The 18,803-nt window shown below is 46.0% G+C and overlaps 1 protein-coding gene across 1 annotated transcript in view; it reads right to left on the bottom strand.

Annotated features, from left to right (window-relative positions):
* Nucleotides 1-18,803, bottom strand: part of LOC146834616 (atrial natriuretic peptide receptor 1-like) — a 961,499-nt gene that overhangs the window by 888,944 nt on the left and 53,752 nt on the right. Inside the window, exon 3 of the mRNA XM_085602083.1 lies at nt 9,715-9,847. Coding sequence (XP_085458209.1) covers nt 9,715-9,847 — 133 coding nt within the window. The remainder of the gene's footprint in view (nt 1-9,714; nt 9,848-18,803) is intronic.

The following is an 18,803-nucleotide window of genomic DNA, read 5'->3' as shown; positions in this document are numbered from 1 at the left end:
TTTAGCAGAATTCGATGTCAATGACACATTGCCTTAAATACTACTCGCTTCTCCACAGGAAGCCAGTGGAGAGCTGTCAGAGATTTTTTTGCATTGGTTCTTTGTGGCAGCCCCAGCACCAGCCGAGCTGCTGCATTCTGTACTCTCTGCAGTCTGGCCATGTCCCTCTTGGTGGCTCCAAGATATAAAACATTTCCGTAATCCAATTGAGAGGTTACCACAGAGTGAACAATGGTCTTCCTGGTATTAGACGGTAATAAGTCTAGTATTTTTTGCAAAGTTTTTATCGTGGCATAGCATTTCCCAGCTACCTTCCTGATTTGGCTCTCGAATGTCAAATCAGAATCGAACCATATTCCAAGATTTTTTACTTCCTCTTTAGGAATAGGTAGTGTGCCCAGAGAGTCAGGCCACCATGCGCTTGACCAAATAGATGGTGTTTTCCCTACGACCAGGACCTCAGTTTTGCTGCCATTTAGTTTGAGGCACTGATTTGTCATCCAGAGTGCTATTTCCTTTAGACATTCAGAAAAACGAACAGCTGCTTGGTCCTTGTTTTGGGAGAGCAAGACAATCAACTGCGTGTCGTCTGCGTAAGACACTATTGATACCTCATATTTCTCCACTTTTTCTGCCAGAGGTGCCACGTACACATTGAAAAGAGTAGGGCTCAGAGCTGATCCCTGTGGTACTCACTGAGACAAGGGAAAACTCTTCGAGCAATGTGATTGTTGTGAAACTTGAAAACTTCTTGACGAGAGGAGCAATGCTAGCCACTTGAGTGCACTGTGTCTTACACCGCACGCCTCTAGCCTATGCAGGAGCATTTTATGGGAAACGGTGTCAAACGCCGCGCTGAGATCCAACAGGATCAGTGCGGCTGTTTGTCCCTCGTCCGCATATTTTCTCAAAGTTTCAGAAGCCATGAGTAACGCAGACTCAGTGGAATGAGCACTCCTAAAGCCTGATTGTGAGGGGTGTAATATGTCATTCCTATTTAAGTGTTCTACCAGCTGTTTTTTTGCTATCTTCTCCGCAATTTTTGCCACGAATGGTAAGAGAGAAATCGGGCGAAGATTATCAAAAATATTTATATCTAATGAAGGCTTCTTCTTTAAAGGCTTGACAATGGCCTGCTTCCATTTTGCAGGAACCATGCCGGTTTTAAAGGAGCGCTGGATAAGATCCGCTATATACGGCATAATAACACTGGCTCCCTTCATTATTATTCTAGGTTGGGCTGGATCAAGCGGGGAACCAGATTTTATTCCATTAGCTAAGGCGGTAATTTGGTCAATTTCCAACACATCAAATGTGTCCAGAGTCACCCCTGCGAAAAATTCCTGTCTTTCTTGCAATAGGCCTGTACCCTGGCGAGCCTCTGCAGGGAAAGTTTAATAAATTTTAGTCACCTTATTTGAAAAGAACTCGGCTATCTTATTACAGTTGTCGATAGATGCGCTCGAGTCGTCTCTATCTATGTGTATTCTAAGGGACTTAAGTAAAGTAAACATTTCTTTGGATGAGTTACTGGCTCCTTCAATTTTTTCTGTGTAAAAATACGTCTGGATTTCTTTATCAGAGCATGATATTGCTTTAGTTCTTTTTTGTACTCCTCCTTCACCTTACTACAGTACTCCTTCCTCCATGCTCGTTCGAGCGTTTTACATTTTCCCTTAGCCATTTTTAGTTCGTCAGTGAACCAAGGTGCGGTTTTTTCATGTCTTTTAGGGGTTCTCTTGCTCCATGGTGCTGTTTTATCTAACGCCTCTGTGATCCATGATTCCAGATTCAAGTTGGTTAGATTAATATCAGTATCTAACAAGGGTATATCTTTTAATAGTGCCTGGGTGAAGGAAGTTGTGTTAAAATTATTCCAATTTCTAGTAATAATCTCCCTATTCTCCTGTATTTGCCTTCTTCTATGGGCTGGTAAAGTAAACCGGACCAAGTAATGGTCGGACCATGGAATAGGCCATGGTGTATCAACTTTTATCTCCAACTTGTTAGAGAAAATGGGGTCAAGAGTGTGGCCACCTTGATGCGTAGGTGTCTCCACTTTTTGTCTTAGGTTAAGAGTTATAAGATCTTTGCATATATTGTTAGCATCCTTATTCCGTGGATCTTCAAAATGTATGTTTGGGTCACCTAGGACCAGAACGTTTTTATATCGTAGAGCAGGGTGTACTATCATTTCTTCTAGGCTTTTGATGAAATTGGTTAGTGGACCTGGAGGGCGATATATTAAGAGGCCCGTTATGGTGTTATCCTCTGAAGCAGCTAATGTGAAAAGAATGGCTTCACATTCAGTTATATCCATTCCTGTTATTTTACATTTAAGTGTAGATTTATAAATTATCGCAATACCGCCACCTCTCTGACCTTCACGGTCCTGCCTTTCTATCCTATATTCATCGGGTACTGCATCTAGGACGTCAGGAGTGGAACACTCATTGAGCCATGTCTCGGTCACGAAGAGAGCATCCAGTGCCTGTTCCTTGAATCGTCGTGAATCTCATGTTTATGTTTCACTAGAGACCTACAATTTAATACCGCTAGCTGTAGTATATCCTTCTTACTGGAATTAGTTTTTTTGTGTTTTAAATTTATGCTACAATGACTGCATTTTGTTTCATTTCTCTCTACATTTATAGTGTGTTTGCATCGTAAGTCAGCTAGCTTAGATAGTTTTCGTAGTTCATCTGCTGAGTATCTAATGAACCCCAGAGGTTTCATGGCATCAGGGCTTCTGGCCCCTGGGCCCAGTCGGGCGCGGACGGGCGCAGACGGGCTTGCCTTAGGCGCGCCGCCGGCGCGCCCGCTGCGCGCGTCCGCTGCGCGCTCGCATGCTCCTCGGTCTTATGATGTGGATAGTGGGCGAAGTCCCGCCTCCCCGACCGGAAATGACAGCCTGTGCAGCCTAACCACGCCCTCCACTCAAACGGCACTCAGCCGGGATGGACCGGGGCGGGTGAAAGTTCAACTGTGCAATTAGCAGGTCAGTGCATAAATAACAGTGCAATTTTACATTTGATAAAACTTTTAAAATCCGTTTAAAAGTAGCGCTATCAACACAACATAACATGTGAACACACCGGCAATCTCCTTTGAGTCTCTCAGCGCGCTCGCATACCCCTCGGTCTTATGAGGTGGATCGTGGGTGAAGTCCCGCCTCCCCGACCGGAAATGACAGCCTGTGCAGCCTAACCACGCCCTCCACTCAAACGGCACTCAGCCGGGATGGACCGGGGCGGGTGAAAGTTCAACTGTGCAAGTAGCAGGTCAGTGCATAAATAACAGTGCAATTTTACATTTGATAAAACTTTTAAAATCCGTTTAAAAGTAGCGCTATCAACACAACATAACATGTGAACACACCGGCAATCTCCTTTGAGTCTCTCAGCGCGCTCGCATGCCCCTCGGTCTTATGAGGTGGATCGTGGGCGAAGTCCCACCTCCCCGACCGGAAATGACAGCCTGTGCAGCCTAACCACGCCCTCCACTCAAACGGCACTCAGCCGGGATGGACCGGGGCGGGTGAAAGTTCAACTGTGCAAGTAGCAGGTCAGTGCATAAATAACAGTGCAATTTTACATTTGATAAAACTTTTAAAATCCGTTTAAAAGTAGCGCTATCAACACAACATAACATGTGAACACACCGGCAATCTCCTTTGAGTCTCTCAGCGCGTTCGCATACCCCTCGGTCTTATGAGGTGGATCGTGGGCGAAGTCCCGCCTCCCCAACCGGAAATGACAGCCTATGCAGCCTAACCACGCCCTCCACTCAAACGGCACTCAGCCGGGATGGACCGGGGTGGGTGAAAGTTCAACTGTGCAAGTAGCAGGTCAGTGCATAAATAACAGTGCAATTTTACATTTGATAAAACTTTTAAAATCCGTTTAAAAGTAGCGCTATCAACACAACATAACATGTGAACACACCGGCAATCTCCTTTGAGTCTCTCAGCGGGCTCGCATGCCCCTCGGTCTTATGATGTGGATCGTGGGCGAAGTCCCGCCTCCCCGACCGGAAATGACAGCCTGTGCAGCCTAACCACGCCCTCCACTCAAACGGCACTCAGCCGGGATGGACCGGGGCGGGTGAAAGTTCAACTGTGCAAGTAGCAGGTCAGTGCATAAATAACAGTGCAATTTTACATTTGATAAAACTTTTAAAATCCGTTTAAAAGTAGCGCTATCAACACAACATAACATGTGAACACACCGGCAATCTCCTTTGAGTCTCTCAGCGCGCTCGCATGCCCCTCGGTCTTATGAGGTGGATCGTGGGCGAAGTCCCGCCTCCCCGACCGGAAATGACAGCCTGTGCAGCCTAACCACGCCCTCCACTCAAACGGCACTCAGCCGGGATGGACCGGGGCGGGTGAAAGTTCAACTGTGCAAGTAGCAGGTCAGTGCATAAATAACAGTGCAATTTTACATTTGATAAAACTTTTAAAATCCGTTTAAAAGTAGCGCTATCAACACAACATAACATGTGAACACACCGGCAATCTCCTTTGAGTCTCTCAGCGCGCTCGCATGCCCCTCGGTCTTATGAGGTGGATCGTGGGCGAAGTCCCGCCTCCCCGACCAGAAATGACAGCCTGTGCAGCCTAACCACGCCCTCCACTCAAACGGCACTCAGCCGGGATGGACCGGGGCGGGTGAAAGTTCAACTGTGCAAGTAGCAGGTCAGTGCATAAATAACAGTGCAATTTTACATTTGATAAAACTTTTAAAATTCGTTTAAAAGTAGCGCTATCAACACAACATAACATGTGAACACACCGGCAATCTCCTTTGGGTCTCTCAGCGCGCTCGCATGCCCCTCGGTCTTATGAGGTGGATCGTGGGCGAAGTCCCGCCTCCCCGACCGGAAATGACAGCCTGTGCAGCCTAACCACGCCCTCCACTCAAACGGCACTCAGCCGGGATGGACCGGGGCGGGTGAAAGTTCAACTGTGCAAGTAGCAGGTCAGTGCATAAATAACAGTGCAATTTTACATTTGATAAAACTTTTAAAATCCGTTTAAAAGTAGCGCTATCAACACAACATAACATGTGAACACACCGGCAATCTCCTTTGAGTCTCTCCTTTGAGTCCTTATACCTCTCCCCACCCCTTTTTGCACACTTGAGAAGATGATCAGAGACTTTATCTGGGGTGGTTCTCTGCAGCGGGTAGCTATAAAGAAAGTCTACCTGCCCACAGACCAGGGAGACCTGGCGGTGCTGGAGAGACCTGTGCATATTCCTAGAAATATGCGCCTCCACCATATACAATTGTACATATTGCAGACGGATGCTGTCTGCCCCTGCTGCCATCTTTTTGATGCAAACCTATTGCACATGCTGTGTTAGTGTCCCAACTTACGGGGAAACCGGAGGGCAATGGAGGACGTTCTCTTCCAATGCACTGACTGCACCCTCCCCTTCAAATGGGAGACATACATCCTACACCTATACAGCAGAAGCAAAAAACATAGGGTGACATTCCGCTTTTTAGATCTACGACTTACAGTGGCTAAGAGGCTGATTTCTAGGAAATTGAAGGCCTCTGAACCCCCTCACATATTGAGGTGGAGGTGTTCCATGCTGACCTGGGCCATGGCAGAAAACGTTGCACTGCACTGAGAGGACACACTGGGCAGTCATCAGTCTCCAAATGCTATGAGCTGGGATATGATATTGGTCGAGCTGATAAACAATGATGAGATGGACACGCTGCCCCCGACAAATAACAGCGCCTCAGGGTGTGCTTGGGGGGGAGGAGGATAGACTTTGATGAAGGTATAATTGAGGGTCACTGGTTGGCAGATACGACCGCACACTATCTACCGTGAGCCTTAGGGCACGCCCCAGACTCCCCTTACAAGCTAATGGAAAGGGGGGACCTAGACAAAGGGGACCAGGAAGAGCTCTAGTTCAACACATAATCATGTTTTACATTGTCCTATTTAATTATTTTCTGCCTTCTTTGGAAGTAGACCACAACACCGCAGGCACTCACTGGATCGACAGGCATTAGGTAATGAAATACTGAGTGTCCGCAAATGACATTACTGATTATTGCACAACATACATATACACTGTGCATGTCATTGTTAGAGACTATGCAAGAAACTAAGAAGAGTTTTATTAAGTATTTCTGCACCAAAATAATTCAAAATCCTGGCAGGATGTGACTATCACACTTTTACAAAAGTTTAACAAGGGTTCCACATGATGTGGTTCAAACAGAGCGATATCACTTTTGAATGCAGGCTCAAAAATATTAAGAAGGATATTGCAAGCCTAATGATGTTTCATTCTGTCTTGCAATCTTGGTCACCTTATTTATATTGCGGTCATATTAAACGAAGTCCTTAAACACAGAAAGCCTGAAAGCACAGAAAATCTTGTGCAGGATGCGTTGACTGTTCAGTGGGAATGTGATTTAATCAACATTTTATTTCTGCTCTTATACAAAAAACAGGGATGGATGGAATGTTTGAATGAATCCCAGCCACTGGTAATTCCTTGGAGCCGCAGTTACTTTGCACACCATGCCACGTCAGTTTAGACCCAGCCATATGCAAATCCTGCTCCAATGGAACAATCCAGCCTGAAATACCATGCCAGGTCCTCCCTGAACAGGAACACAACCCAACTAGGACCGGTTTCACCCTCGTTAGGGCTCCTCAGCCAGGAATAGCTTGATTACAGTGAGACAGTGTGCACAGGACCAACATCTGGACATACCCGTCCCACTTAAGGTGACACAGAAAAAACTGAGCTAAGGAATGATCCCCAAAGAAAATTATCTAACCGGCTGGAAGAAAAAATCCAGGGCAAAAATACACAGCAAGTGGGCTTTGTGCAAATAAAATAAATAAGTGAACGAAATACATGCCCTTCCAAGTACTGCCTTCTACATACTTGAAACAGGAACTAACATCACAGGAAGAAAATCTTCAACTTCTTGGAATGGTCTACTCTAATTAATGCCAATGAAACGACCACCATTCTTGGGAAGGGGATTTTATAAGGTTGAGTTCCACCCCTTCTGTAGAATTCATTGCGTTCAATCTTAAAGAGGAAGTCCGAGTTTAACTTCCAGTGAATTATGAAACCCTGCTGCCACAACCCACATCCCACACTACCTACAAGCTTCAGAAAACCCCTCTTCAGAAAACCCCTCTGAGGCACGGAAGCGGTCGAGAAGTTCTGCCGGGGAGGGGCAGTCTCTTCTGTCTGAACACGGTATTCTGCAATGTGCTGATGTGGAGTGCATATAAGACGTCTTCCTCTTCTAAATCTAGACAGCCTTAGGTTTGTTCTTAGTACTACACCAGTAGGCGACATTAAATTTGTAGTCTATAGAACCCTTATTCAGTTTTCGATACTCTGTTCTGGAATCACACAGTAGATGTTACTGTTTATTACCTCTGAGAGTGAAAAAGGAAGAAGACAGTGGACAGGATTACATATGGGTGGCATATAAAAAAACAATACCAATATCGATAGTTGTCATGTAATTGCAAAGTTTATACTATTAAGACGGGCAGAATATTAAAGAGTAACAAAGAATTACGTAAGGGACTTAAACGCACCAGAGGTACAAGAGAATTCTTTTTTTTCTGAAACAAAGGCATTAAATTAATATAAAACAATAAGAAAGGTCTGTCGATGGAAAGAAAAAAGAAAAAAATGGTGGTTCACCACATCTATAGTAAATATAAATAAATGATTCTGTCAGTGAAGTTTGACACACTTCAAATTGACTGGCTACTATTTGACTCTCTACAAAATATCTTCTCATAATAAAAGTCCCTTCTCAGTCACCTCCAATGCCCAGACCTTCACATAAGAGTGTTCATGCGGTATCTTTGGATAAGAAGAGAATAATGGGCCAGATGTACCACCTTAACTGTCACAAAACATGGTCTCAAATTGCGCTCCAACTTTTTGCATCCAGTATTTTATTTTAGGAACCAACCAATGGGTTTGTCAAGATCAAGTTTGTTAGGTCTCATTTTAGGTAGGAGACCAACCAAAGCAGGTCAAAGGCATGTCAAGGAAAGAACAGGGAGAACTGAGATTGGAGGGATGGAGGGCTGGTCAGTGGTGGTTGGGGAATTCAGTATTGGCCAGAAACCCCATATGAAAAAAGGCAGGGGCGGCAAGTGTAGGTCAGAGCGGTGGGGCAGTGGGAGTGGGTTAGGGAGGATTCGACAGACGACCAGGAGGGAAAATTAAATAAATGATTAATTTTCCCTTATTGTCGTCTGTCAAAATCTCCCCCACACACACCCAACCCCACTGCTCTTACCTGCACGGGCCACTGCTGGAAAATGGGGTTTTGCGGTCGCAAACTGGAATTGTACAGGTTTGTGACCCCAAAACCTTTAGTACATCTGCCGCTAGGTCTTGCATTTGGACCCTTGCACTTAAGAATATTTATGGGACTGAAGCACCGTCAATAAATCAGATGCTCCTCAGGGCGACAGCTAAGAATTGCTTATTCAAGGGTTCTGGAACCAAGTTACTATAAAAAATTTAAAAAAAGATTTAAAGTCCTGATAACCGCATTTAAAGTCTGGAAGGCGGTCCGGAGTAGCTTTCACACCAAGGGAATATGTTCTTATACACCTACGGATGCTTTGGCCTTATTACCAGCTATCTTTTGGGACCCGATAATGGATAGATGGAGGTCCAAGGGAATAAGGCGAATTGGTGACTTTTACGACAACGGGGGCCTTTCCTCTGTTTCTTGTCTGACTGTAAACTATGTTTTGGGAAGAACTGAATTTCTTAAACATCTACAGGTCAGGGACTTTCTATATAGAAAGCAGAAGTTGAAAGAGGGATAAACCAATATCTTGGTTGAGGCTATAAGTGGTCAGGATAAGATAGGTGTACTATACAACTGCTTGTTAGATACACAGCAGGATGATTTAATGACTCAGGATCTTAAATGGAGCCATCAGCTGCGGCAGCAAGGTGTATTTATGGAGCTGGCAATAGATATGGCCGAAATAATTTTGGTTTCTGCCAAGCTAAGGGCACAACATTACAAGACAATATTCAGTCTGTATCATACCCCAGCAAAAATGTTAAAATGGGGTGGTACTAATGATGGGAAATGTTTTGGGGCTGATATTGTTCATATGTTTTATGCGTGCACCTACTTAGCACAATTGTTGCGACACATTGGTGGGGGACGCTTCCTCACAGGGGCAGGGGTCCACAAATGTCGCTATTTCATTTTCATGGCCACAGCAGTGGCAAGGTTATGTATTACTTCTGTTTGGTTACAGAGAGAAGCCCCTACGTTTGAGATGTGTTGGGCTAAATTTTATGTGGTGTATCATTTGAAGTATAGCCTCTATTCTTTAAAGGGTGAACGAAGACGGAAACTTGGTTCACAGATTTGGGGCCCCTTGATTGAGCATATGAATGTGTAATAGCAAATGTAGTTGCCTAAAATCTCCCTTTTTTGTTTGTCTTTTTTTTTTTATTTCCTTTTTCTCCTCATGGGCAATATTGCGTATTCACTGCTGGTTATCATTAGTATTGTATATGTTTTGCTCCTTACATGCCTAAAGCTTTGATGTGCATGGTATGATGATTCATGTTATGGATTGAAATAAAAAGAATATTTAAAATAAAGAAAACATTTATGGGGCATCCGAACACTAATTAACAAGTGCAAACAAATGTTACATACCTGACTTGGAAAATTTTGGCTTTGACTGCTTTCTCATAGAACTGGTCATTTACTGTAAGGGAATACATTACAACGAACTCTTTTCCGCTTACAATCTTTTCAGGAGGGCGCATAATCCAAGCCATTGAAAGACCTGCATGTTTGAAAAATACAATAAAAATGTTTACTTCACAGATGTGATGGGTATGTACTGAATAGTTTTAAAATAACAATTTTAGAATTACTTCTGAAACAATTTAGCAGAGATCCTTAAAACTGAGTACTCCGCAAATACCAACAACCCTATTTTAACATGATTGAGCAAAGGATAGGTGCATACTATAACTGATTGGTGAATACATGTAGCAGAAAGTGCAGATGAATACTGATTTATAGGATCATTGTGGTCAACAGACGATTATATGTGCATCAGTAAAGAGGGGCTTTGGCTCCACCCACATTGTGGGAGCCAGAAGTACATGTTTTGATGGGAATGAAGTTGTGCTCTTCTACAAAAATGTGCTTGCCCTCCACACAGATGTGATCATTTTTTTTAATTTATCCAGCAGCTTGAACTTGAACATTTAGGGGCACACACATGACATTGCAATGCTAATATCTAGATAATGTACGGTGTTTTGGTCTTGCAGTGGCATGGTTGGGAGGATGGCAGTCATTAACCTACATGGATGTTTAAGCCTGGCTTGCCAGTGCAACTATCATGTGACCTTTTAGCGTACACCAATATTATTCTATGGTTCTTTGCTTCTAAGCAAATACGTATCCATTTCCATGCTATTTACTTGTAATTCTTCACATTACCATACAACTGTCCTTTAAAGCCAGACCTATTGGGATTGTCAATGCTTGTTTTGGTAGTTTGAGTCGATAATGGCGGGGGGCTACAATGCAGGCCAAGTCTCCTTGATAGATGTTCTGGTTATACTATATCACTATCGTTGTAAAGTAGAACCGAGTCTGCTCTTGTTGGTGTTATTTTATGGAAAGGTGGAGGACTTTCCAGTTCAATGGAGTTCCCTATGTTTGTACTTTTGTCTTGATTTGGTCCGGGGAGTTTTTTGTAGGATGCTTTGCATCAGACTATGCGATTTTGCATTACAGATTTCTTTTATGCGTTAACTTTATATCTTATCTGTGTCTTTATTCTTTCGGAACTTTGGTTGGTTTACTCTGGGTAGCAATGTATTCATTAGGGGACCAGTGCATCTAGAAACAGTTTCTAGCTTTTGGTCACAAGTACATCAGACATGTTGTGACTGATGACTGTTGATCAATGTTTTTGTGTCACACCACCATTTATACGAATTCACAAATTAGAAGTTAATCAAGAGACAATCTTCTAACAATGTTAAATCTGAGCACTTTCATTATAGTTTCTTTCTAGAAAGCCTGTTCTTGATCCAGAAGGAAAGGTGAATAAACAGTCTGCAGGTGCTTGGAATAAGCCGGCCTTCAAATAAGTCCCCTTACCAGCCATTTTCAACCTCAATTAAACATCATGCCACCTACTTTACCTTGTCGCTTTAGTAACTCTTTAACACTCAAATAGATACTGCAACCATTTAAAGTTTACTGCACCTACCCATGTTACTTAATTACCACCTAGACTGCATTTTCACTATTAGTGCTTGGTGTTTCATTAAAATTTGTATCGTAAGAGTGTCTCTTGCTTCTAGAAATGTTAGAGACATTGGGCACTGATTGCTTGGCATTCCCGTCATGTGGAAATATGGTTCCAACTACCCCTAGGTACCCTAAACCCTTGAATGTTCTAATTTTTAGGGCCAACGGCTCCCAGTTTCAGTCGCGGGCAGCATGACTCGCGGGTGGGAGGGAGGGTGGGGTGTTCGCACACAGGGGGGTGTTTAATTAATATTTTTTTTTTATGAAACTTACCTTCCCGGGTCCCACAATGTTGCAACACCTGGCCGGGTCCTGTTTTCCTGCTCTGCTGCTGAACAGGAAGCAGGCAGCCTCTCTTCTCTCTTCTAGGCCAATTAGAACGCTGCAATGGCAGCGCTGTGTTTGGTGGGGACGGCGCCCAACCGGGCGCCTTTGGGGAGGCCCTTTTCTCTATGTAGTCTGCATGCAACCTACAGAGAGAAAAGGGAGAGTGAACATGACTGGTTTGGTCGGTTCAAGAGGGCCGACCAAACAGTCAGGGCCCTTAACATTGGCCAAGCCACACCTCCCCAACCCGCCCACCTGCCCGACCCCAACCAGGCATACCCTTCTGCTTTCTTGCAGTGTGATAAGCAGAAGAAACATAAAATGGTAGTTTTACCACTTTATGTTTCTGCTTCTCGTACTGCGAGAAAGCAGCGGGGCGACGCTCCTCCGCCCTAATGGAGGAGCTGCCCCTGCCCAATTAGTCCAACCATCCCACAAACATTTGAAAGACCTTTGGCCCGTAGGTTGAGTATGACAAACCACTCTAACTTGCAGACCTTTATGTCTCAGTTATTTGCAAGCCTGCCAGTACAAATCTAAAGCAACATTGACTTTAATATCCAGGTGCATGTCACTCTCTGTATTTGAAAACTCCTTTGTGTGTTCAGAGACACACTAGCACTATCCATTCCCTCTTAAACAGCCAGCTTCACCATTCACTCTTATTCAAAAATTTGAGTAGTCACTATTTTCACATTTCACAGCACAGCGGCCTTTTCTAATTTGAAAGGAATAATATTCAATATTCTCTTATTACCAGGTGCTCTAATCACTTTAGGATCAGGAAATCCTCTTGTCTCATCCCCACCTTCCATCAGATTCTCGAATTGCCAAGCAGCCTTTTTGTTTGGTTAACAGAAAGGTTGCACAGGACTCTTGTTGCTTTGATGCAAAAACAACATGTAACATATATATGCATTGGGTTACTGGTTGAGAGGGGTGAAACCATACTCGAGCTGCAACCAAAATTCTTGTCAGGGTGAAACACAATCAAACTCCAAATTAACCTGAGTGTTAGAAATTGGGTTGATGGTTGACTGGGATGTGAGGACTGGTCAAGCAGCAAACACAATCCTAATCAGGGTAAGGCACAAGCAAGACCCAAATTAACCTGTGCTCAACCCCTGGGAGCTTGACAGAGCAGTCAGGCTTAACTTAAAAGCCATGTGTAAAGTATTTGTCCAACACTTCAAACAGTAACACAGTGAAAACACCACACAAAAAGATTCCACACCAGATTAGAAAAATAGAGATTAATTTAATAACTAAAACACAACCAAAATGAACTGGAGTTATGACGTTTTTAAAGAATAAACTGCAACATAGTGCCTAAAAGCAGCCAACCAGGGACACCTGGTCACACTGGATGGAGTCAAAGTCAAAAGTTGAGACTGACTGTGAGGGAGGGCGCGTCAGATACAGTCTCAGTCTGCTGAAGGTTTACCCTCTCAAGGTTTGTGCAAAGAGTCCAGTAGATGTTGGGAGGGTCGCCAAGAGCATGGAGAATCTCGTGGGTGGTGGTCGGTGTGGCACGAGCAGCAGTCCGGGCATCGTAGGTGGAGGGCTGGAGCTTCGTATAGGCAGTCCCCCACATGCTATCAACGCTGCTGTACGAAGAGATAGGCTAGTGGTGGCTCACACTGATGTTCTGAGCAGGCGGAGCAGTTCCGGTGTGACCAGGCCTGTTCGTGGTACAGAAGAGACCAAAATCTTGATTTCAAGAGCTATAAAGCCACACCAAGCCTCTGGGACCTGAGAGGCACCACTTAGGGTTCATAAACTCACTGAAGATGGGTCGTGGAGCTGTTGGAGAGCCCTTTATGTCCCTGAGGCTCAGCTCAGGAGGCCAGAACACTAGCCCTTTGGGTCACTCTGGGATCCTGGGCTCAAGATGGACTTGGATGTCCAGTTCTTCTTCCCTATGCAAGAGGGAAGCACGTCAGCACAGCAGGGCACAATCTCCTTGTAGAGTATCAGTCCAGCAGAGTGGTAGTCCTTACAAAAGCATAGAAGTACTTTTCCTGGATCTAGTCCACAGGTCCAGAATTGTACTGAAGTGGTGGTGTCTAAGGTCATTCTTCTATACACAGGGGTGCTTTTGAAGTAGGGTGAAGCTTCTAGAGGCATGCCCTTGAAGTGCACAAATGCCCTGCCTTCCCTGCCCTGCTCCTGACTAACTATAGGGGGTATTCAACACTTTGGGGCCAATTACGATGGTGGGCGGACTTTCATCCGACTACCATTGTTGCGGTAGTGGGACTCTCTTCCTGTATGGCGGCGGTCCCTCACGTGCAATTACGATGTGACCACCACTGTGACGGTCACTTTGTGCATGTTTACCATTGCGTTGGCTGCTGCTGGCTGCAATAGCAAAAATACCTGTGTTTTTCATTTCCCTGCCCTGCATGGCAGGCACCACGCGGTGCCTGCCATGCGGTGCAGGGAAATGCCGGGGGGTACCATAGGTACCGCCAGTACAACAACACCTCCCCAATACAAGAGGTGCCCGCAAAGGACCCCCATACCCAATCCCTGCCAGCCTTTCAATGGTAGTTCCACCGCCATGGAAAGGCTGGCTGACGCCTGTATCGTAAATATGGTGGACGGTGCCTGCTAGGCACCACCACCATTTTAACCTATCTGAACCGTCCGCCAGATCCACACTGCGACCGTGGCGGACGCAAAGATGTCCGCCAAGGTCGCAGTGTGGATCCGCCCACCATCCTAATCTGGCGGGCGGTCAGGTCTATCCACGTTTGTTGGCAGATGGACTGCCACTGCACGGCTGGCGGTGGCGGTCCTCCCGCCATCGTAATAACCCCCTTTGTTTGGAGACAGGACACAACCTATTAAGGTGTAAATAACGCTTGACCCAGCTCCTCCCTCCCATCCTGCCGTTGAGGGCCCATCTAGTCACACCTGAGTTAAAAGGGGCTCCTGCTGATCGTGCACTACAGGGACTGGTGCTGGTGCAAGCGTCTTGAAAGCTTCCAGAATAATATCCCAGTCCATTATAATTACATTTTTATGCAGACCACGGGCTTCCTCACATCTAATTGCTGCACTTTCTGCGCCACTCCACCTCACTACCTCTCCATGCCATGTGTGGAGCAGCAGGGGTTTGGCTGACTTCCACCGCATGGTGATGGAGCGTTTGGCCCGCAGGAGGGCTAGATCAACAAAGCGCAGCCGCACCTTCTGAGTTTTGGAATGCAGAGTCAGACCTAACAGCAGCTACCTGCTGTATTCGGCACAGGGAGGCCCGTTGCCGAGTTAACTCTTGTGAGCACTTCTGACCAGTATTCAGCAATCACCAGGCATAGCCATAGCATGTTAATCAGGTCGGCTTCCTCTAATTTACATCGGGGGCAGTGGTGTTGCGTGGCCGGGAACATGTGTTGTGAGCAATGCGGAGTGAGATATGCTCTGTGTAACACCATGTACTGGATGAATTTGAATTTGGTGTTCCGTGGAAGTTTTCGGGGGGTCTCTAGAATCATACCCCAATTCTTGTCAGTGAGCTCTTTGTCAAGATCCATGGACCATTTATTGCGTAAGTCCGTCAGGGGGATTCCAGTGTCTGCTTTGATGCTTTTGTATAACCATCTAGTGAGGTGGTGGCCTTCTCCCATGAGGTAGGTCATGTGCACCAGCTCGTGTTGAGCGGGTGCGGCCCAATGCTTTCTCACATACTGGAGGACCGCATCGTGTGTTAGGTATAAGGCGACTGTGACCCCGTTGTGTCTGGCAAAGTTGCCGTGATCCATGAGGGTGCCCCCGTCAAACAGCGCGCCCACCGTGGTGACCCCACCCTCAGCTCAGGGGAGGATTCTCCGTGTGGTGAGTAAACCGGTGGGAGTGGGGATGCCCAACAGTGGTGTGTTGTCTGAGTATGGAGCACAGCGTTGCATGTAATGTAGGGATTTGTGAGCACAGTGCGAAGAAGTGTCGGGCGCTTGGGGGTATACTAGCCTGCGGTAGTTATAGTGTGTGCAGCTCCCTTCGGCCTATTTCCAGGGGAGTGTATCCAATTTCATGCAGGTTTTGTCCTGCCAGCCAGTATGATAGCCATTGTAGCTGGCTCGCATAACAATAAGTATGAAAATCCGGTGCGCCCAGACCACACTTGCCTATGTGTAGAGTTGTAATTTAGGCAGTCCCACCCTACGGCGGCCATTACCCCATATCAGGTCAGTCAGTAACTGGTTCAGTGAGGTAAGTATGGGACTCGGGATCACCACCGGCAGGTTAGTAAAGAAGTATAGTAGGCGAGGTAGAACTACCATTTTCGAGATTGCCACTGGGCCCATTACTGAGAGTGGCAGCGAGGCCCAAAATGCGATCTGTGTCCATAGTGGTCGGATAGTTTTGTTCAGGTTTCCCTCGATGAGGTCAGTTGCAGTTCGGTAGATTTGTACCCCTAGGTATGTGAACGTGTGTGAAGCAACGGACAGGGATAACTGCCCGAACAGAATCGCCGTTGGGCGTTCCCCGGGGTGGAAAAAAAAAGGCGTGCGACTTAGACTCGTTTATGGTGAGTCCTGAGAGTTGTGCAAATTGGGCAAAAATCTCCGGTGTCGGTGTTAGGTCTGTGAGCAGGTCGTTTGCATATAGTATAATGTTGTAAGCATAAGCGGACATCACGTGGGTTGTGATACCCAGGCGTATGCCTTTCTGTTCTCTGTAAACAGCCAGAGCTTGAGGGCTAGAGGTTCTAGAGCTAATACAAATAATAAGGGAGAAAGGGGGCAGCCCTGCCGGGTGCCCCTACCAATCCAATATTCGTGCAAGATGTGCCTGCTGGTGCGAGCCCTCGCGGTGGGGGCAGAGTACAATAATTGAACCGATTTCAGATAGTCTTGGGGTATGCCAAATTGTCCCAGTACCTGGAGCATGTAATCCCATATAAGAGTATCGAATGCTTTCCGCAGGTCCAGAGTAATACATCCTGCATTGTGGCTGTCCGGGGGAGTCAATTCCATGACGTGATATAGCCTCCTAATGTTGAGCGAGGTGCATCGTGCGGGTACAAAGCCGCATTGTTCTGGGTGGTTTATTTTTTGCAAATTCGGGAGTAAACGGCGTGAGAGGAATTTACTTAGTATTTTATGTTCAGTTGTGAGCAGGGACAAAGGCCTGTAACCGGAGACGTCATTCGCAGAGCGACCCGGTTTGGGGAGGGACACTACTATTGCCTGCATTGTGGTGTGAGGAAACATTCCTGTGTCTATAGCAGCTTTGTATAAACGCTCTAACTGCGGCACTAAGGTGTCTGAGAATGTGGCAAAGAATTCAGCCGGTAGGCCATCCAGACAAGAGGCTTTATTCCAGTGGAGGTCCCGGATTGCTTCTTTGATTTCTGCCCGGGTGATGGGGCCGGAGAGGTCATCCTGTGCTGCCTTGTTTAGTTTGGGGAACGGTAAGTCAGTTAGAAATGTGTGTAGCAAGTCTTCCGCCAGTGGTGGGGGCGATTGGTAAAGTGTTTGGCAGTATTCGCAGAAGGCTTCATTGATTTCTTGTTGCGTGCCCACAGTGACCCCGCCCATCGTGAATACCTCATGTACTGGGGTGTGGGGGGGTCATCCCTCAGTATGGGGCCAGCCTTTGTCAGCTTAAGCATGTTTGGTGTGCGTGTATGCAGTATAATCAATTTGCCTCAGATTTTCTTGAAGTTCTGCGTGTTTTATAGGGTTTTCCTGTAAACGGGTACTCTTAGTAGGGTCTACTGCAGCTGCCTGTTCCAATTCGTTCAAGGAGTTTTCAAAATCCTTGAGGTGGTTGTGCGTTTAATGCCTGGCCCCTGCTGTGGTGATAATAGCTATCCCCTGATTACTGTCTTGAAAGCGTCCCACTCCACCTGCGGCGTGGATGAAGTGTTAGTGTTTTCCGCTAAGTAATTGGTAATACCCGCTGACAACGCACTACGGAAGACCGAGTCCTCAAGCATTTGAGGCCACAGTTTCCAGGTAGGGACAGGGGTGGGAATTCTGCCCCAGGCGAGGGTGATCTCCAATGGATTGTGGTCTGAGAATATCTTACCAAGGTATGTAGCGTGCGTTTTCTGAGTGATGGTGTGAGCAGGGCAAAATATCCTGTCTATTCTAGTGTGCAGTTGGTGGGGGTGCGAAAAGAAGGAGTATTATCTTCTGTCTGGGTTTCTCAAATGCCAGGCATCTCCCAATGACCAGCTCTCTGCCCATTTGCATAGTGCCTCAGCCTGCCGTATAGTACCGGCACCTTAGAGGGGGAGTGTGATCTATCCCTGCTCACATCCATTACTGCATTGTAGTCCCCACCTTATATCCATGGGTATGCCACCCAATTCGCTAGTATAGGATTGAAACTCATAAGAAATTTGTCCTGCTCAAAGTTAGGGGCATAGATGCTCCCTAGAACTACTGGTGTGCCATCTTATGCGCCTCTCACCAGAATATATCTCCCTTGAGGGTCCGAGCGTTGCTCTTGCAGCTTGAAGGGGACCCTATTCCTAATCCAAATAGTCTCACCTCAGGCGAAAGCGGAGTATGAAGTGGAGTGAACCTGCCCTCTCCATTTCTTGCGTAGTTTGACTGACTCTGCTGCGGTGAGGTGAGATTCCTGTAGGAAAACTATATATGCATGTCGCCTGTTTAACTGCGCATGGATTCTATGCCTTTTATGTATGGACCCCAGGACCCGCACATTCCAGGTGATTATTTTGTAACTATCCTGCATCTGTGTGTGAGCCATAACTGTGCCGTGTCTCTACCAAATATGAGAGGGGAGGTGGCGTGCTGGTTAGTGTCGTGGGTGGGCCAGACTTTAAGAACTCTTGAACTATAACATGTAGTACTCGGTCCAGCAGTCGAACTGTGCTGGTCCAAACCGTGTACACAAAGGTGCTAACATTTAACAGGGTATTCGTTGCATCCGCCTTAGGGGGGGTGCATCGTGCTAGGCTAACTATTGAGATGAGAACGCAGTGCGAGCTTTACCCAGCCCGGACCAACCATATCATTAATCATATCAAAATGGGGACATCAGTAAGGATTATGCGCTGTGGATACAGAAATATAAAATTACAGCCCATTTTATCTAGAGTTCGTGACACCTTACTGCAATCTGAGCATTATCCCAGGAAGCCTTACGCAGTTTGAGGC

Source organism: Triturus cristatus, chromosome 4_2, assembly GCF_964204655.1.
Source record: "Triturus cristatus chromosome 4_2, aTriCri1.1, whole genome shotgun sequence".
NCBI lineage: Eukaryota > Metazoa > Chordata > Amphibia > Caudata > Salamandridae > Triturus > Triturus cristatus.
The sequence above is the reverse complement of the archived record's forward strand: the minus strand, read 5'-3'. Positions and strand labels throughout refer to the sequence as shown.